The 21,327-nt window shown below is 41.7% G+C and overlaps 2 protein-coding genes across 6 annotated transcripts in view; both read left to right on the forward strand.

Annotated features, from left to right (window-relative positions):
- ATP13A3 (ATPase 13A3) overlaps nucleotides 1-2,130 on the forward strand; it is a 104,754-nt gene extending 102,624 nt beyond the window's left edge. For all 5 annotated transcript variants that reach the window (XM_038749567.1, XM_038749568.1, XM_038749565.1 and 2 more), the window contains one exon: nucleotides 954-2,130. In XM_038749567.1, the coding sequence (XP_038605495.1) occupies nucleotides 954-1,151 (198 nt within the window). In that variant the 3' untranslated portion in view covers nucleotides 1,152-2,130. The remainder of the gene's footprint in view (nucleotides 1-953) is intronic.
- Nucleotides 2,131-8,338: 6,208 nt separating this feature from the next.
- Nucleotides 8,339-16,145, forward strand: GP5 (glycoprotein V platelet). Its single transcript, XM_038749656.1, has 3 exons — nucleotides 8,339-8,427; nucleotides 13,373-13,439; nucleotides 14,239-16,145. Exon 3 carries the CDS (start codon nucleotides 14,253-14,255, stop codon nucleotides 16,143-16,145), a length of 1,893 nt encoding a protein of 630 aa, XP_038605584.1. The 5' UTR covers nucleotides 8,339-8,427; nucleotides 13,373-13,439; nucleotides 14,239-14,252.
- Nucleotides 16,146-21,327: the final 5,182 nt, after the last annotated feature.

Consider the following 21,327-nt stretch of genomic DNA (forward strand, 5'->3'; position numbering starts at 1 on the left):
TTGCACAAAAGTGAGAGTAAAGTTTATGAAAGGTCTAGCTACTAAACAAAATTGGGCTTACCTCTCTAGAAAAAACAGTTTACCACATTTTCTTTAAATAGCTGATTGTTTTGTTGTTTTTTTAAATTTTTCCTATCCTATCCTTTTGAATGTGTGAAAGAATGGTAGGGCACCCAACATGTTATAACACCAGTAGTTTTTCACTTTCCAAAGTTTTGTTAGCTAATTCCAACAAGCTTTTGAAATTGGCTGTGCATGGCTGAAAACAGAAGCAGCAAAAAAAGAACATTTCTCTGACATGCAGTGGCAAATTACTGTGGTAATGACTGTATTATAGGCCTGTTCAATACGAAATAATTTACTGGTTTTGAGGTGGGAGTTGGGGTTAACCATCTTCATTCCTCAACCTGTGTTTCGGTGAAAGAAGGGCTTAAGTGGCATTCATGGGTGTCATTCTAAGGTGTCACTTCCCTACCCATGGGATTCGGAGTAAAATTAGGGTACTTCCTAGGCTGTTTACACCTGTCCTTTTTCACTGTTTTGAGTTTCTCAGGAGAAAATCCCTGGGAAGGACCATGTCAGATCAGGACTAGAATTCCGGACGTTTTTTGCCCCCTTCTGAGCTATCTCAGCTGAGTCGATTGGTCTTTCCCTTTTCCTACCCACATTCCGGTGGTGATGCTATTAGTGAAATTGCCAAAAGCAGAGAACAGAAAGGAGGAGGAAGACCAACAGGCATGGGTAATCCATAAACTGGACCATCAGTGTCTGAATAATTGAGAGTTGATTGTAATATTTTTATGTGTTCGGTACAAAGTTTTTTTTGGGGGGGTATCTCCTTTTTCTATATTGGATGTCTATTTAAAATACATTTTTAGTACAATATACAATTTTTGTCAACTCAATTATGTTCTTCAGCCTACTCTTACCCATTTTTTCTTTCGCTTCTTCAGGAGTCCGTAGCTCAGTGGAAAAGATGCTGTTTATCTAGGGCATTCGGCTGTAGAAAGAAAACACCAAAAGCAAAGTACATGCATCTAGCTCAAGAACTGTTAGTTGACCCCGAATGGCCCCCCAAACCCAGAACCACAACAGAAGCCAAGCCTCCAGTCCGGGAGAATGGATCATATCAAGTCGTCACGATAACGTAACAGTAAATCTCAGTGGCATCTTTCAGAGCAGTGTTCCGAAGAATGTAATTTGAGGCCCACTTTCAAAGTTTGTGTATATATTGTACTAATGCCAAGTGCACATGTCCACATTTCAAATTATGCCCATTAAGATATCCAGGTCATAAGGATCGATTTCAGCATGTACAAAAGAAAGGAGGAAAAGACAAGAAGGATATCGCCTCCATTCTTTAAAGCAATGACTTTAACCTTTTTCCCAACCAGTAGGTTTATAAGAATACTTTGTATTTTCAGAGAATGTCCGTTCTTATTGATTTGGAAGATAACTGCTGTTTTATCTTGGGTGCACTTGTAGGCTTATATGCTTCATGACTTGCATACTGTTATGTACAAGCCCAGGCTTTGGCGAAACCTTGTCAGTTTGGTCTTATCACTGCTGCGTGGCTATCCTGGGTTATTTGTTTCCTGCTCTTTGACTTGCTTTTGACTGTCACAGTTGTAATTGGAAGTGCATCACTTTTCATTGCTTGTGGTAGCAGAAGCCTCAGGCCTTCAAAGAAATGATCTTCCTCCCAAAGACCATTCTGTACCCTGCGTGTTTGCTTATGTTTTGTGTAGCCCCTGAGGTTGGGTTGGGCTTGTGTAAATTTTCAGAAGTGATCGGATATGATTTCCGCTAAAACGAATCACTAAGTTCCATGTTTATTTTTATCCTCAGGGTTCTTCGTTATCATCTTTGGTGTTCCTCAGATATTGTAAATTTGTCCTATTTCATTTGGTTTCCGTAGGACGTTTGTGTCAGTAAATATCTTGAGAACTTTCACAGCAATGTAGAGATTCGCTTCGTGTTGATTAAATGTTACTGGCTGGGTCTGTTAAAACCAAGTGGAAGTGGAGAATTGGCCATCTGTTACGTGGCAATTCTCAAGGTAGATTTCTAAGCCTGAATTATCGACTTAGGCCGTTTCCAGGAACAGATTAACCAGATATTACTATTATTCTCCACATATGTTTTATAAATTCACCCATTTTTTCTACTGTTTAAGCCGGCATTTATTTAATTGGAAAAATCAAACAGTGGGAGCACCATAAAATAACGTACCATCATTCCTGCTATAACATGGAAGTTTTCTTCGTGGAGAATCCTTCATATCATGGGAAAATCACATTTTAGTAACTATTGATTGATTGGAAATTAATGGGTTAGAGGATAAGTGGTTAGAAGGTACCACTGCAACGGATATTTTTAAGTACACTTCCTATATCATTATGTCATGCACGGTTTAAAAGGCTTTCCCCGTTGTGCATTATTGTACAAAAACACAAAGGCAAAATAAGGTACAGTACAATTGTTCTGAGGCAGCAGCAACAATCCTTGACCTATGCTATGCGCATGTGCACAACCATTTCTTCCTAAAGCAAATCTTGGGCGCCCTGTGCGTCGTGTCATACCCGGAACAGAGTCGTGTTGCGGGAAGAACAATCCCTAATTCTTCCAGTGTTTCATATCAACCGATCAGTGGTACTTTTTGAGTGCTTACCGTGTGCAGAACACTATACTAAGCACTTGGGAAAGTACCGTACAACGGAATTAGCGGACGCATTCCCTGCCCATATCTCATTTTTGGCAGGGAATGTGTCTACCAACTCTGTTATTGTCATACTCTTCCAAGTACTTAGTACAGTGCTCTGCACACGGTAAGTACTTTATAAAAACCGTTGAGGATGAGGATGATTGAGTAATGAAACCATGTTATGGCAGAAATGATTGTATCTTTTTTTCCCTCTTAACGTGTTACTCTACATTTTTTTTTCAATTCTAATGCTTCGAGAAGTTTTGGAAAAAGAAAAGATGGTAGGTTTTGCATAACTGTGACTTTTTAATCTGCAGTGATATTGGAAAAAATACAAGACCATTAGGTGAGATCCGATGAAATTGCATAGGGCTGGTTTTGATGTTGGGACTAGCACAAATGCGAGTAAGCAAATAACTTTATCATGAAAGTTTTGGGAAGAAAATTGGTATTTGGGGAATCAAGGAATATGTTTTATTAAGTTTAGCAGAATGGTCAAATACTTTCCAAACACATTTTTCAGCCATGCATTTCCAAAATAGTTTGTAATTGTCAAAGACAATTTCAGGACACAAATGACTTTTTTACATTCTTTATTGTTATGGATGAATAAGAGGGGACCAAAGCCCTTGATTTAATTTGAACATAATTTGCATTAAAATGGCCATTACACCAAATCTATCTATACAGTCGATTCCTGCTAAGATGCTTATGGCTGTGGTTTAGTGTACTTTTCCTTATATTTTCCAAGTTTCAAATTTAGAAGCCATGTAACAATTCCCACAACGTTGTTCTCCTTTTAAACTTCCTTTTAAAATGTACAGGCCCAAATAATGTCTTACACACTTGGATCACTGTTTTGACATTGCCACTGAAGGTACATAGGATTATCATTGTGCAAATGTTTCCAGAAAAAGTGGATGACCAGAATGTTAGCCCATTCTGTTCTCAAAATACTTTTGTTCCGTGAATATATAAGTCTATAAAGCTATGCATCTTAGACCTTTTGAGCTGTGATTTAGCATCGAATGCTAGTTGCTTACATGCAAACTTTTTTTTACTTCAGTCAAAATATGCACAAGGATTCTTTCAAAAACAATTCTTTAGTGTTTGTTCAAAACCTTAGCTGCTTATTTCAGAGGCGGACGTACGTGGTTAAATTATTGGCTAATTTATTGCACCAAGTAGCAGCTTAACAATCCTAGTGACCTAATTGCATTTACTTCTTTAACTGAGAGCAATTATTGCCAAGAGCAGATCACCTATTTTTGAAGCCTGCTTTTTTACCTCTTTAGGGTTTATATCAGATTTTATATTTCATCTGTCTATATGGTTTTCAAAAGTTGTGGATTTTTAAGTATGTGGAAAAGGCTTTGTAGAGGGAAGTTTAAATTTGAACCTTGAATAGGTTTATTTGTAAAATGTAACTGATGGCTTCCAGAATATGTAATTATTTAAAAAAAAAAGTCTTGGTGAAGATTCTCAAAAACTTGTGAATTCAGGTGAGCAGACTTAATTAGTGGTTCCTACGAAAAACCATTGATAGGTTCCTTCCTTTCCTTTCTACTGTGTAGGTCAGCGTAACATAGAAATGTTGAGTCTGAATTTCATATTAAATTATTTGAGTGTATAAATACCTAAATTTTAAATCTGTACATGTCTTATTTTGATGTATTAAGATTTATAAATATTGCAATTTAAATTTTATTTATGCACATGCTTAAAGGACTGGTGTGTCCAGGAAAGTAATTGTTAAATAATGAAATGTAACTTTTTTACTTTTTAAATAAATAACCAGATTTTTAAAGTGTGTATCCCTCAGGGTTGTTTTTAAGGTTTTTTCCTCAAATATAATTAGTGGTAACTGTATGTTTTGTATTTTGTAGCAGTCTGCTGTAAAAAAAAAAAATGCTGCAAATAATGCTTGAATAAAAATGGCCGAGCCAACAACATGAAAAAGATTTTTAAAATACACATTTTATCACCTAAAATTCAAAACCATTACCAGTTGCACCTGCATTTGAACAAACTGTTGCAGTTTATATTTTTTCATTTTCATGAAATGCAACAATTTGACAAAAGCATGGTAAATACCTGAAATATGTCGGTATAGTATGTTTTAAAAAAGTTATAAATGCAGTAGCCTAACCTGAATGAAATAGAAGCTTTAGAAATTGCATGCAATTTTGACCTCTGAAAAGAGAATTTTAGTATATTTCTGGGGAAAGAGTGTGTTGAACACTTAGATTCTGGATGTTAACTTTTGTACAGCTTGTGCATTTATGGCTGTTTTAAATGTACTATAATCTGAAAATTATGTGAACATGAAATCGAATCAAAATAAGTCATTTCCTGTTATCATTTCAGGATTCCCTGCAGCTTGGCTTTTTCGAAGTTGGTTTATATCAGAGGAGATACTGTATCTTTATATTTTAAAATATGTATTGCTGCTCTAGAATGGTACCCCTTTGTCAAAAAGGCAAACATGCATAATTGTAAATTAAAAACTGTAAATAGCCTTGTGAGATCATTTTCTGATTAAAGCTATTCAAAAATAAATCTAAAATGAATTAAATAACTTCATTCTTTCTTACAATTGTTTATTGTTGCATTTTTCCAAGTCCAGTTATACTACGTAGCTACTCCCATATTTCCTCCGTCCATCTGAACATGGTAAGTTCATTCAGTCGTATTTATCGAGCGCGCACTGTGTGCAGAGCACTGTACTGAGTGCTTGGAAAGTACAATATAGCAATAAAGAGAGACAGTCCCTGCCCACAGCAGGCTTAAAGTCTGGAGTAGGGGAGACAGACATCAGAACAAGGAAGCAGGCATCAATATAAATATATATAATGTATATGTTTAGCATTGAATGCATAGAGTTGCATATATATGCAGGGGAAGAGCAAAGGGAGTGAGTCGAGGTGATGCAGAAGGGAGGGGGAGCTGAGGGAAAGGGAAGGCCTCTCGGAGGAGGTGAGCCTTTAGCAGGGCTTTGAAGGGGGGGAGATTCATTGTCGGATTTGAGGAGGGAGGGTGTTCCAGGCCAGAAGTAGGACGTGGGCCGGGGTTGGCAGCGAGACAGGCGAGAACGAGGCACAGTGAGAAGGTTAGCACCAGAGGAGCGGAGTGTGCGGGCCTGGGATGTAAGAGAAGGGAGGTGAGGGAAGAAGAGGGAAGGTGATGGAGAGCTTTGAAGCCAATAGTGCGGAGTTTTTGTTGGATACGGAGGTTGATGGGCAACCACTGGACCATTTTTGAGGAGGTGGGTGACATGCCCTGAACATTTCTGTTGAAAGGTAATCCAGGCATCAGAGTGAAGTATGGACTGAAGGCGGGAGAGGCAGGAGGGTGGGAGGTTAGAAAGGAGGCTGATGCGGAAATCCAGTCGGGATAGGATGAGAAGCAGCGTGGCTCAGTGGGAAGAGCCCGGGCTTTGGAGTCAGAGGTCAGGAGTTCAAATCCCGGCTCCGCCAGTTGTCAGCTGTGTGACTTTGGGCAAGTCACTTCACTTCTCTGGGCCTCAGTTAACTCATCTGTAAAATGGGGGATTAAGATTGTAAGCCCCATGTGGGACAACTTGATCGCCTTGTATCCCCCCCAGCGCTTAGAACAGTGCTTTGCACATAGTAAGCGCTTAACAAATGCCATCATCATCATCATGAGTGATTGTACTAACGTGGTTTGGATGGAGGGGAAAGGGCGGATCTTGGCAATGTTGAGAAGGTGAAACCGGCAGGATTTGGTGACGGATTGGATACGGGGCGTGAACGAGAGAGCCGAGTCAAGGATGACACGGAGGATGCGGGCTTGTGAGACTGGAAGGGTGGTTGTGCCGTCTACAGTGACGGGAAAGTTTGGGAGGGAAGATGAGCTCTATCTTGGACATGTTGAGTTTGAGGTGGTGGATTGACATCCAGGTAGAGATGTCCTGAAGGCAGGAGGAGATGCCAGCCTGGAGGGAGGGAGAGGGAGCAGGGGCGGAGATCTAGATTTGGGTATCATCCGCACAGAGATGATAGTTGAAGCCATGAGAGCGAACGAGTTCTCCAAGGGAGTGAGTGTAGATGGAAAGTGCATTTTCTAAGCACAATTTACTTCTTTAGAAGGCAAACTACATCGTCGAAACTTCGCTGGTATGAAGGGGTATTCTCATTTTGAAATAATATCTCTCCACTTTGAAGTAATATCTTTCCACCCAGAATAAGGCAGTAGTATTTCTTCGACAAAAATATTAACATGATCTCAAAGTGTTTCGAATATATTTAAGCCTGGCTCTGACTTCAACCGTGGAGAATGTTAGTGAGATTATGTGCATTTACCTTGCTACTGAATTTAAGTAGCGTCTGAAATTACTGGGTTATTTTGGATTTCAGTTTTTTTAGGGTAACCGAGTCGAGCTATGTAAAGAGGTCAAGGTGCGAGGCATGCAGCTGAGGCCTGCTTTGGTCTAGAGGAAAGGTAACAGCCTCTAAAGGTTTGGAGGCCTGGGTTCTAATCCCCTCCCTGGTATGAGAGTTAAAAACTACTGTAAATACACAGGAGGGTTTAGAATAAATCACCGAGGAGTGCTGAGATAAAACTTTTTCTAGACTGTGAGCCAGTTGTTGGGTAGGGACCGTCTCAATATGTTGCCAATTTGTACTTCCCAAGCGCTTAGTACAGTGCTCTCACACAGTAAGCACTCAATAAATATGATTGAATGAATGAATGACTGCCGACCACGCATGCTAATGTTCTCACTGGTCATGAAGTGTTTTAAACCACCCTTAGCCTAGTTCATTCCCCTCTGGTGACATTTCTTGGTCTTCAAGCAGTGTGGCTCAGTGGAAAGAGCCCGGGCTCTGGAGTCAGAGGTCATGGGTTCAAATCCTGGCTCCGCCACTTGTCAGCTGTGTGACTTTGGGCAAGTCGCTTAACTTCTCTGGGCCTCAGTTACCTCATCTGCAAAGTGGGGATTAAGACTGTGAACCCCCGTGGGACAATCTGATCACCTTGTAACCTCCCCAGTGCTTAGAACAGCGCTTTGCACATAGAAATGCCATCATTCCAGCGCTTAGAACAGTGCTTCGCATGTAGTAAGCGCTTAATTGTGATGCCAATTTGTACTTCCCAAGCGCTTAGTACAGTGCTCTGCACATAGTAAGCGCTCAATAAATACGATTGATTGATTGATTGATTAACAAATGTCATCATCATTATTATTAAATAGCCAAATGGCCAATATGAGAGATATCAAGTGGTACCTTGTCCCAAAATTCCCAAGTACAAGTATTCGTGGAGCATATTTTGATTTTGGCCTAGAGAAGCAGCATGCCCTAGTGGATAAATTAAGGGCCTGGGAATCAGAAGGACCTGGGTTCTAATCCTGACTCTTAGACCTTGGAGAAGTGACTTCACTTCTGGGTCTCAGTTACCTCATCTGTAAAATGGGGGTTGAGACTGAGCCCCACGTGGGACAGGGACTGTGGCCAACCTGATTTTCTGGTGTCTACCCTAATGCTTAGAGCAGTGCCTGGCACATAGTAAATGCTTAACAAATATCATTTAAGTAAAAGGAGAGCAGCAATGGGACCGTGTCTTTCTCCAGCACAAGTTCCAGACCTTGTCCTGTTAAGCTTTCCGGAAACATGCCTAAAAATGCCGTTCTGCCGTGGGAGAAGGCTACAATACTGCTGCCACTTCTGGCTGATAATGGACATCTGTCACTCTCTTGCATTCAGGTATGTGATTAAGGGCCTCAAACAGCATATTCTGTCTCACCGTCAACTTGCCGATGCCTGGCTTCTGTTAGGAAGACTTCAGGATGGAGAAACTGAGTGAAGGGATTGATTAAAGCAATAACGATATGCAGTTGTAAGCCCAATGTGGGCAGAGATTGTCTCTATTGCTGTATTGTGCTTTCCAAGCACTTAGTAGAGTGCTCTACACACAGTAAGCGCTCAATAAATGTGATTGAATGAATGAATTAGCACCACAGGCCCTCCACTACTTCTCACAATTACACTCTCCACTGCAGCAAGGTGTGGATCGCACTATTATCTCGTCTTACAAATAATCAGACCGAACTCTAAGCAGTCATCGCTGCAGTCAGTCAATCGTATTTATTGAGTGAGCGCTAACTGTGTGCAGAGCATTGTACTAAGCACTTGGAAGAGTACAATATAACATTATACACAGACACATTCCCTGGCCAAAATGAGCTTATAGTCTAGACTAGGAGTTTACAATCTAGCAAATTTTCTCTCCTGTCCTGCCAGATTTGCTGGCTGGATTTTGCCCATTCTCAGTTGAATCTAGAGATGATAATAATAACTGTCATATTTGTTAATAATCATGGCATTTGTTAAGAGCTTACATCGTGCCAAGCACTGCTAAGCAGTTACTATGTTCCAGGCACTGTACTAAGCGCTGGGATGGACACAAGCAAATCAGATTGGACACAATCCTTGTTTCACATGGGGCCCACAGTCCCAATCCCCATTTCACAGTTGAGGCGACTGAGGTGCAGAGAAGTGAAGGAACCTGCCCATGGTCACTCGGCAGAGGGATGTGGTGGTGTGATGAGCCTCCTCCTCTAGACCTTTTGTGGGCAGGGAATGTTCTGTTTATTGTTCTACCGTACTCTCCCAAGCACTTAATACGGTGCTCTGCACATAGTAAGGGCTCAATAAGTATGATTGAATGATTGAAGACATGGCCAGGCAAGATCTCGCCTTAGTGGCCCTGAGTGAGATATGACTGCTTGATTAATTGGGTGCAGAAGATGTTGATGCTCATTATGTCTTTATTGAATTGGCAAATTGCTCAAGGTTATGTAGCCACTGCGATCAAGTCACCTTGTTGTAACATGGATTTACATCCTGAGAATCAATCAATCAATCAATCGTATTGAGCTCTTACTGTGTGCAGAGCACTGTACTAAGCGCTTGGGAAGTACAAGTTGGCAACATATAGAGACAGTCCCTACCCAACAGTGGGCTCATAGTCTAAAAGGCCCTGCTGAGAGCTCACCTCCTCCAGGAGGCCTTCCCAGACTGAGCCCCTTCCTTCCTCTCCCCCTCGTCCCCCTCTCCATCCCCCCATCTTACCTCCTTCCCTTCCCCACAGCACCTGTATATATGTATATATGGTTGTACATATTTATTACTCTATTTATTTATTTATTTTACTTGTACATTTCTATCCTATTTATTTTATTTTGTTGGTATGTTTGGTTCTGTTCTCTGTTTCCCCCTTTTAGACTGTGAGCCCGCTGTTGGGTAGGGACTGTCTCTATGTGTTGCCAATTTGTACTTCCCAAGCTCTTAGTACAGTGCTCTGCACATAGTAAGCGCTCAATAAATACGATTGATTGATTGATTGATTAAAAGGGGGAGACAGAGAACAAAACCAAACATACTAACAAAATAAAATAAATAGAATAGATATGTAAGATGTAAGCTATGCTGAGAAGATTCAACGATAGCTTTATGGTGCTCCTCCTGGATTGAATTTAGTCTTGCCACACTATTACTATCAGTATAACTACAGCCCTCTCTGATAAGGAGTGTGTGATAAGGCCAACTATAAACTCACCATTCTAGTAGACTTCAATCCCGGAGTTGGTTAGGATTTCATGGCGTGTCCTGATGCCTTCTAAAGCAAACCTGAACGGCACTTTTCTTAATGTGTATGTGAGTAATCCACACTTGGGTGAGGATTCTGTTCGGCAGCAAAAAGCAAGCCACATGGATGCACAATCAGATGCACAAGCACCGTCATGATGGCCCTCTAATAGATTGTCATTTCAAATCATGGCGAACTAAGTGTCACGAACGCATTCCACAAGAGAAGCATCTGTGTTTCCCCCCCACTTGTCTGCTGTGTGACCTTGGACAAGTCACTTCAGTTCTCTGTGCCTCGGTTACCTCATCTGTAAAATGGGGATTGAGACTGTGAGCCCCATGTCGGGCAGGGACCGTGTCCGACCCAATTTGCTTGTATCCACCCCAGTGCCTAGTGCAATTCATTCATTCATTCAATCGTATTTATTGAGCGCTTACTGTGGGCAGAGCACTGTACTAAGCTTTTGGGAAGTACAAGTTGGCAACATATAGAGACGGTTCCTACCCAATAATGGGCTCACAGTCGAGAAGGGGGAGGCAGACGACAAAACAAAACGTGGAGATAAGTGTCAAAATCGTAGAATAAATAGAATTAAAGCTATATACACATTAACAAAATAAATGCCTGGCACATAGTAAGCGCTTAACAAATACTACAGTTATTATAATTTTATTATTATTAGAAGTGCCTTGAAGCCTAGTGAGTAGTGAAGCAGTGTGTTAGTGCTAGAGAAGCAGCTTGGTCTCGTGGATAAAAGGATGGGCTTGGGAGTCAGAAGGACCTGCATTCTAATCCCGGCCCCACCACTTGCCTGTGACCTTGGGCAAGTCACTTAACTTTTTTGTGCCTCAGTTCCCTCAGCTGTAAAATGGGGATTAAGACTGTGAGCCCCATGTGGAACACGGACTGTGTCTAACTCGATTTACTTGTATCCACCGCAGTGCTTCGAACAGTGCCTGGCACACAGTAAGTGCTAAACAAATGCCACAATTATTATTACTATTATTAGTAACTAACCCCGTCCTAAATGCTGACAGAACAATTACAGACCGATCGCACTGCAGGATCGCACTCCTCCCCATCCCCCCCGCCCTACCTCCTTCCCCTCCCCACAGCACCTGTATATATGTTTGTACAGATTTATCAGTCGATTTTACTTGTACATATTTACTATTCTATTTATTTTGTTAATGATGTGCATTTAGCTTTAATTCTATTTGCTCTGACGACTTGACACCTGTCTACATGTTTTGTTTTGTTGTCTGTCTCCCCCTTCTAGACTGTGAGCCCGTTGTTGGGTAGGGACCGTCTCTATATATTGCCGACTTGTACTTCCCAAGCGCTTAGTCCAGTGCTCTGCACACAGTAGGCGCTCAATAAATACGATTGAATGAATGAATGAATGAAAAGACCTGGACAGGTGGACTGAACAATTTAACAGTGTTCTCAGTTACCCTTCAGTGTCTGGAGCAGTTTGCTATAATTAACCCTCTCATTTCCGTCACCCATGTCAGAGAGGCAGCATGGCTTAATGGAAAGAGCTCAGGCCTGGGTGTCAGAGGACTTTGGTTGTAATCCCGAATCTGCCAATTGCTTGCTGTGTGACCTTGGGCAAGTCAGTTAACTTCTCTGGGCCTCTGTTTCCTCAACTGTAAAATGGGGATTCAATACCTGTTCTCCCTCCTACATAGATTGTTAGCCCCATGTGGGACAGTGACTGTATCTGACTTAATTAACTTGCACCTTCCCCAGTGCTTAGAACAGTGTTTGATTCATAATAAGGGCTTAACAAATCCCATTAAAAAGCAAACAAAAAAATACTGAAGGCTATAAATCAGGCTGAAAGGGCCCTAGTTCAAATGGCATTCTTATGGATGTAACAAATGGGCAGCCCCAAATTCTCCAGAAATCTCCAGACCAGCTGGGTATTATCTGGGTCTGGGGGTAAGGAGCCAGAGGAGTTCAGAGATATGCACTTGATCATCTGCAAAAGAGCCTCATGTTTATTACTACACTCTCCCAAGGGCGTAGTACAGTGCTTTGCAACTAGCAAACACAAAATAAATACGATTGAATGAGTGAATGAAGTGATAGCTCTTGTGGGATTCTTCTCCAGGCCATTTTGGGAAAGATCCTAACCTGAATTATGTTGTACTGTCTAACAGATCAGCTGGTAGAAAAAAATACTGTGTGAAAGCTGAAGTGGGTTTTGATCTGGAAGTAGATGGGCAGACACCTTTCTCCTCCTGGGTACATTGCTGGAGATAGAATCATGTGCCTGTGATGGAAATATGTTGCCAATTTGTACTTCCCAAGCACTTACTACAGTGCTCTGCACACAGTAAGCGCTTAATAAATACAATTGATGATGATGGAAAGGTTAAAGAAACTGGGGTTTCAAGATTGAGATCATTTTGGGCAGGGAAAGTGTCTACCAACTGTGTTGTACTCTCCCAAGTAAGTGCTCAATAAATGTCACCGATGAAAAGAAATCTAAAGGTAAGTCAGTAGTTGTAAAGGAAGTGCTCAAACTTGTACTCTTCACAGAATACGCGGACTTTTGCAGAAGAAATGGAAGTGGACATGGCTGGATTTACACAGGCCAAAGGAAGGGGAGGGGAAGGTGATTTTGCATACATATATTTTAGAATATAAGCTCGTGGGCAGGGAGTATGTCTGTTATTGTTATATTGTACTCTCAAGCGCTTAGTACCAGTGCTCTGCCCACAATAAGTACTCAATAAATGCACTTGACAGATTAGAGTTGCTCAATGTAGACAGCCCAGAAAATTCAGATGCCAAAATTAACATATTTAGCCTGAATAAGCTGATTACACCTTCACAGAAAATTTAGTTTTTTTCCCCTCCCTGTCTAACCCCTTTTTGAGGGATATGAACCAATATGGAAATTGTCTTCTAGCTCCTATTTTCATATTTAACTATTTTAACTTACTGTTTGAGATGAACTTTTAGCGGTAGAATTATTTTGGGGACTGTGTTTTGACATGTTCTTATCTTCAGGATACATTTAAGCCACCACTCTTCCTGTTCAAATTGCAGAATCATTTCAGCGTTGAAAGCCTTTGAGTTTCTTGCTAGCTTTCTTTCGACAGCAGCAGTTTTCCAGGTAAGTTCATGTAATTTTAATATTAATGTGATGGCAATTTATGGGGATGAAAACGTTGGAATGTGCACACTAGGCATGAAATTGTATAGTGAGTAGTAAGGTGTGACTTTTTGCAGATAAATGTAGTTTACTACTCGATCTGTTGTCGGAAAATAAAATTGAGCCCAAAGTAGAATCACTGATGATCCAATTGTTAATTTCTGACTGTTTGAGATTACACACTTCAACAGAAGAGATCTTTCAAAAGCTTTGTTTTGGGATATATTGCTCTGTTAATCATGTGGGCTTTAATGTTGGTAGATAGATTTTAGATTTTCACTCTCACTGTTAATATACTAATCTCATGATAGGTATTTTCACAGGGTAAAATAATGTAGGAATAGTAAACTGTTTCCAAAGAGGTCATTGTTCATACGTTATTAGTGTTAGGCTTGAATTTAAAAGTTTGAACAGAATCAGGATTGAGTAATTGTTTTTTCATTTTGCAAAATCCTTTTAATTGGAAATTTAAAGAATTGGCTGTCACACATTTATTAGGTTAAAATTGCCATGTAAGATGTGCCATTTTTCAAAGCCAGTACATTCAGTTCCTCCCTGTCATAAGGTTCCGTGTAGAATCATTAGTTATACTTGGACTGCAATGAAATTTAGTCTAAAATTTGCATTTTTCTTGCCTAAGCTATTTCATTCTGTAAAACAAACCAAAACAAAAAAAATATGTGTTTGTCAGTCCTTTTGACAGTAGACAAAGAGAAGCTCCACAGTATTGACTTCTAAATTACATCCGTTATTATTCCAGATACATATGTGAGGATGCTGGTCATTCTTTTCTTTGAACTTCTGCATCTTTCCCTTCAAGCGAGTACCTTCATCTGCCCAAAAGCCTGCAAATGTATTTTCCGAGATGCTATCCAATGTTCTGACATTAGAATTCAAGATATTGCAGTGTTGGACCTGCCTAAAAATATGACCCAGATCCTTATATCAGGAATGAGTTTAAGGAACTTGAAGGCTAATAGTTTTAATGGAATGGCCATCTTGCAGCGCCTTATTCTGACAGGAAATCAAATTTCTATGATTGATTCTGGCACATTTAATGATGTGGTAAAACTGAAAACACTGAGACTCTCTCACAATAAAATAGCCAGGCTCCCAAATGGATTGTTTGATGAACTGACGCTCCTTGAACACTTATTTCTAGACAAAAATAGTCTAACGAACATTAGCCAAGGCATGTTTGATCAATTAGTCCATTTGCGGGAGCTCTGTTTGAATAAAAATCAACTAAGATGGTTTCAGAGTGGGCTCTTCAGAAATCTTGTGGAGCTGGAAATTCTGGATTTATCCAGAAATAATTTGACAAACTTGCCTAAAACCGTATTTCACACCCAAACTAAACTCAAAACGCTTGCACTCTATTCAAACAAACTCACATATTTAGAGTCTGGATTATTCGGTAATCTAAGGGCACTGGTTGAGCTTCAGTTGCATGGAAATAATATCTACTCTATTGCACCAGGTGCATTTGACAGTCTTCAAAAGCTGCAAAGTTTGACTCTCTCTGGAAACCGCATACAATCGCTGCCTCGTGGACTCTTCCTTTACTTGCACAATTTGACCGAATTGACCCTCTCTGAAAATCCGCTGAGAGAGCTCCCAGATGTGTTATTTGGAGAAATGGTGAATCTAAGAGAAATGTGGTTGAATCATACCCAGCTCTACTCCATACCAGATTTTATTTTCAGCAACATGACCCATTTAGAGATATTAGGATTAACCGTGAACCCTAATTTGAGTGTTCTCCCAAAGAATGCATTTAATGGCCTAAATGAGCTCTTGGTACTTTCTCTGCACTCAAACAACCTCTCCACTCTTCATGAAGATAGTTTAACAAGTCTTCTAAAGCTCCAAGAAATTTCTCTCTGGCATAACAAGGTTGAAACCCTTCCAAGTTCCCTTTTTTTAAACCTCATGGACCTGGAGGTGGTTTACCTAAACAGCAATCAGTTGAAGAACCTTCCTGGAGTTTTCTCAAGTTCTTTACTAAAACTTAAAGAGATCGTTCTTGATGACAATCCATGGAAATGTGATTGTAACATTACCGAGTTCAAAAGATGGCTCCAAAAGAACCCAGAAGTTGTAAAGAATCCCACATCTCTACTTTGCAGCAGTCCTGAGGAATTAAAAGATGCATCTCTGTTGTCTTTATCTGATGATCAGCTCAACTGCCAGGTCTCTACTGAAGATTTTTCAGAAGTCCAAGTGTTTTCAGAGTTACCCTCCCCAAACACTGATACATGGATTACAAATGAACTAACCAGGCTGCGTATTTCAAGTACACATTTTTCACCCTCAGAAATTGAAGAGGACACTGAACGGTCTGGGTTTACTTCCACAGAAAATTCAGAAAACTCCTATCCAAATAAGGCAGACCTGTCAAGAATAATTGCCAAAAATGGACTTTGGGCCAGTAAATTTGAAGTTCCAAAGGAGGAGGGGTTATTTCTTAATTTGAAAATTCCATATAGTAAAGTGTTTTTTCTTCTTTATTTATTGTTTTTGGTCATGCAGGTTGTTTTCATTGTTATCGTTTCATTTATTGCCTTGAAAATACGTAAGCTTTTACCAAACCTTATTCCTCCAGTTGTTCTGACAAGAATTTTGACTCATGATACTAAAAACAAACCTGGATCCCACATAATCTGAAAGTGTTGATTTCTATTTTTTAGACATTCGGATAAGTATAATTAACAAAATATGGTGGAAATGGGTAATAGTGAAAATGATGTGCTTTGTGTGAAGACAGAACTTCATGGAATGTCATGCATTTTCCCCAAATCTGCTTTTACAGTATATATCAATCAAGCGTGGCTCAGTGGAAAGAGCCCGGGCTTTGGAATCAGAGGTCATGGGTTCAGATTCCGGCTCTGCCAATTGTCAGCTGTGACTTTGGGCAAGTCACTTCACTTCTCTGGGCCTCAGTTCCCTCATCTGTAAAATGGGGATTAAGACTGTGAGCCCCCGTGGGACAACCTGATCACCTTATAACTTCCCCAGCGCTTAGAACAGTGCTTTGCACATAGTAAGCGCTTAATAAATGCCATTATTATTATTATTATTATTATTATCATCGGAGTTTAGCCACAGTTTAGACCTCATATGGGGGTTTTAAGTTTCATTTTTTAATGTAGCATGTGCGCTCTATTCTGCACGCTCTGTGTGAATCCCTCCAAATAGATTAGACACTATCAAGTTTAAGCTTTGTTAACTTTTGCTTAAATTTTTTAAATGACAACTCACAATATTACGTCCCTTCAGCTTGATGAGATGGCCAAATCCAGTCACCTGCTTTCACGCAAAGCTAAAGAAATCCATCATCCATTTTTCCTTCCTGTCTCTATTTTATCCACCTTCTAGGTTTATTTCATCTATTTACCAATTGTGGGAGTTCTATCTATGTTTGTAGCCCTTGTTGTCATTCACAAGAAAGTGTGTCTTCCATGATCCTCCCACAGGCAATAAACTATCTTATGTTGCTTAAGAGACTTTCTGGGTTATTGGTTTGTCAATTGTTTAATCCAAAGAGAATATCTGTTGTCCTCTATTAAAGCTAATTCCTTTTGCTATTGCTTTTTATGTATTTTCAGGTATTTTTTGAAATTGAGTATAGTTATTCAAAACAGAGTGTTTTTATTCAATTCAGCTTCTGATATAGTTATGATTCTGATTCTTCTTTTGAAGGTGCAAGTGAAGAAATATGATATATGAAGGTTTTTTCCGGTGCCTTTAAAAAAACCCTTAAATTTTGTTGGATTCTCAAGTTAGTAGTGAATGTCAGAATAAATCTCCCTCACTGAGCCACTTTATCAGTTTGAGGTACAAAATGCCTTCGTCTGCCCATGTTCGCACCCTGCTAAAACCTGTGTGGACTCTGGGATTTGGGAGTAAATCTGCTATTTCTCGGACTGATGGGCTGGGAAGTGGAACCTTATCTATTTCCCACCTGTTCTTTCCCAGTGCTTAGTGGTGATGTTAATTAATAATAATAGTGGAATTTGTTAAGCACTTACTACGTGCCAGGGCACTGTTCGAAGTTCTGGGGTGGATATGAGCCAATCGAGTTGGACACAGTCCCTGTCCCCACATGGGGCTCACAGTCTTAATCCCCATTTTACAGATGAGGTAACTGAGGCACAGAGAAGTTCAGTGATTTACCCGAGGTCCCACAGCAGACAAGTGACTGCTTGTCCTTCTAGACTGTGAGCCCGCTGTTGAGTAGGAACCGTCTCTATATGTTGCCAGCTTGTACTTCCCAAGCGCTTAGTACAGTGCTCTGCACACAGAAAGTGCTCAATAAATGTCATTGAATGAATGAATGAATGAAATGGTGGAACTGGGATTAGAACCCACGTCCTCTGACTCTCAGAGCCGTGCTCTATCCACTAAGCCACACTGATTCTCCATAGTAAGCACTTAATAATACTTCTACTGAGGGTGAGAGGGAGAGATAATAATAATAATAATAATAATAATAATAATAATAATGCATTTGTTAAGCACTTACTATGTGCAAAGCACTGTTCTAAGTGCTGGGGAGGATACAAGGTGATCAGGTTGTCCCATGTGGGGCTCACAGTCTTCATCCCCGTTTTACAGATGAGGGAACTGAGGCCCAGAGAAGTTAAGTGACTTGCCCAAAGTCACACAGCTGACAAGTGGCAGTCGGCATTTGAACCCGTGACCTCTGACTCCAAAGCCCGTGATCTTTTCCACTGGCTCTGATCCCGGCTCTGCCACTTGTCTCTGTGTGACCTTGGGCAAGCTGCTTAACTTCTCCGTGCCTCAGTTCCCTCATCTGTCAAATGGGGATTAAGACTGTGAGCCCCAAGTGGGACAACCTGATTACCTTGTATCCATCCCAGCACTTAGAACAGTGCTTGGCACATAGTAAGCACGAAACAAGTACCATCATTATTATTCTCGAGGATCTTATCAGGCAGCCAAGGTTAATCGGCGAAATGGAATTTGATATATTAACTACTATAGCTTTTGTTCGTCTCCCGCTCCCTCCCCAGTCCCCGCAGATTCTGAACCCTTCATAAGTGAAAAACTGTCTCTAATGAGTGTCCAAGTGCCTAAACTAACATTCTGCACAGCCTGGTGCAAGAGATGCCGCTTGTATTGGATCAGGCCTGTGTCTCTGTGTGACCTTGGGCAAGCTGCTTAACTTCTCTGTGCCTCAGTTCCCTCATCTCTCAAATGGGGATTAAGACCGTGAGCCCCATGCGGGACAACCCGATTATCTTGTATCCATCCCAGCACTTAGAACAGTGCTTGGCACATAGTAAGCACGAAACAAGTACCATCATTATTATTCTCAAGGATCTTATCAGGCAGCCAAGGTTAATCGGTGAAATGGAATTTGATATATTAACTACTATAGCTTTTGTTCGTCTCCCGCTCCCTCCCCAGTCCCCGCAGATTCTGAACCCTTCATAAGTGAAAAACTGTCTCTAATGAGTGTCCAAGTGTCTAAATTAACATTCTGCACAGCCTGGTGCAAGAGATGCCGCTTGTGTTGGATCAGGCCTGTGTCTCTGTGTGACCTTGGGCAAGCTGCTTAACTTCTCTGTGCCTCAGTTCCCTCATCTCTCAAATGGGGATTGAGACCGTGAGCCCCATGCGGGACAACCCGATTATCTTGTATCCATCCCAGCACTTAGAACAGTGCTTGGCACATAGTAAGCACGAAACAAGTACCATCATTATTATTCTCAAGGATCTTATCAGGCAGCCAAGGTTAATCGGTGAAATGGAATTTGATATATTAACTACTATAGCTTTTGTTCGTCTCCCGCTCCCTCCCCAGTCCCCGCAGATTCTGAACCCTTCATAAGTGAAAAACTGTCTCTAATGAGTGTCCAAGTGCCTAAATTAACATTCTGCACAGCCTGGTGCAAGAGATGCTGCTTGTGTTGGATCAGGCCTGTGTCTCAAGAATTTGACCAGTGGGGGAGTCCCAAATCTCTTCCAAATTAGCTGTTTACCCCCTGGCGCTGCTTCCCAAGCCATGTCTCGGGAAGTGCAAGTCCCAACCACCCCATGGACCAGTCAGGGGGTGGGAAGGGGAAAGGGGCTGTGGGGACACTGCCAGTTGGGGAGTGGGCCCTGGTGGCAGTTATCACACCTGCTGCTCCTGGGCTGGGGATCTACACGCACTCCCTTGGTGGCCTCATTCGCTCCCACGGCTTCAACTATCATCTCTATGCTGATGACACCCAGATCTACATCTCTGCCCCTGCTCTCTCCCCCTCCCTCCAGGCTCGCATCTCCTCCTGCCTTCAGGACATCTCCATCTGGATGTCTGCCCGCCACCTAAAGCTCAACATGTCGAAGACTGAACTCCTTGTCTTCCCTCCCAAACCTTGTCCTCTCCCTGACTTTCCCATCTCTGTTGACGGCACTGCCATCCTTCCCGTCTCACAAGCCCGCAACCTTGGTGTCATCCTCGACTCCGCTCTCTCATTCACCCCTCACATCCAAGCCGTCACCAAAACCTGCCGATCTCAGCTCCACAACATTGCCAAGATCCGCCCTTTCCTCTCCATCCCAACCGCTACCCTGCTCGTTCAAGCTCTCATCCTATCCCATCTGGACTACTGCACCAGCCTTCTCTCTGATCTCCCATCCTCGTGTCTCTCTCCACTTCAATCCATACTTCATGCTGCTGCCCGGATTATCTTTGTCCAGAAACGCTCTGGGCATATTACTCCCCTCCTCAAAAATCTCCAGTGGCTACCAATCAATCTGCGCATCAGGCAGAAACTCCTCACCCTGGGCTTCAAGGCTGTCCATCACCTCGCCCCCTCCTACCTCACCTCCCTTCTCTCCTTCTCCAGCCCAGCCCGCACCCTCCGCTCCTCCGCCGCTAATCTCCTCACTGTACCTCGTTCTCGCCTGTCCCGCCATCAACCCCAGGCCCACGTCACCCCCCGGGCCTGGAATGCCCTCCCTCTGCCCATCCGCCAAGCTAGCTCTCTTCCTCCCTTCAAGGCCCTACTGAGAGCTCCCCTCCTCCAGGAGGCCTTCCCAGACTGAGCCCCTTCCTTCCTCTCCCCCTCGTCCCCCTCTCCATCCCCCCCGTCTTACCTCCTTCCCTTCCCCACAGCACCTGTATATATGTATATATGTTTGTACATATTTATTACTCTATTTTACTTGTACATATCTATTCTATTTATTTTATTTTGTTAGTATGTTTGGTTTTGTTCTCTGTCTCCCCCTTTTAGACTGTGAGCCCACTGTTAGGTAGGGACTGTCTCTATATGTTGCCAATTTGTACTTCCCAAGCGCTTAGTACAGTGCTCTGCACATAGTAAGCGCTCAATAAATACGATTGATGATGATGATGGGGAAAATTTCTGACTGCAGTTGAAGTCAGTCAGTCATTCAGTTAATCATATTTAAGGAGTGCTTACTGTGTGCAGAGCACCGTCCTAAGCACTTGAGAGAGTATACTACATTAATACTACATTAATTTCTAGACTGTGAGCCCACTGTTGGGTAGGGACCATCTCCATGTGTTGCCAATTTGTACTTCCCAAGCACTTAGTACAGTGCTCTGCACACAGTGAGCGCTCAATAAATACGATTGATTGATTAATAAACACATTCCTTGCCCACAGTGAGCTTACAGTGTAGAGGGGATGGCAGATATTAATATAAAGAAAAGAATACAGATATTCATACTATAAGTGCTGTGGGGCTTGGAGGGGGGATGCAGAAGGGAGTGGAAGAAGAGGAAAAGAGGGCTTAGTCAGGGAAGGCCTCTTGGAGGAGATGGGCCTTCAATAAATCTTTGAAGTTGGGGAGAGTCGCTGTCAATCAA

This window comes from Tachyglossus aculeatus, chromosome 7 (assembly GCF_015852505.1).
Source record: "Tachyglossus aculeatus isolate mTacAcu1 chromosome 7, mTacAcu1.pri, whole genome shotgun sequence".
Classification (NCBI taxonomy): domain Eukaryota; kingdom Metazoa; phylum Chordata; class Mammalia; order Monotremata; family Tachyglossidae; genus Tachyglossus; species Tachyglossus aculeatus.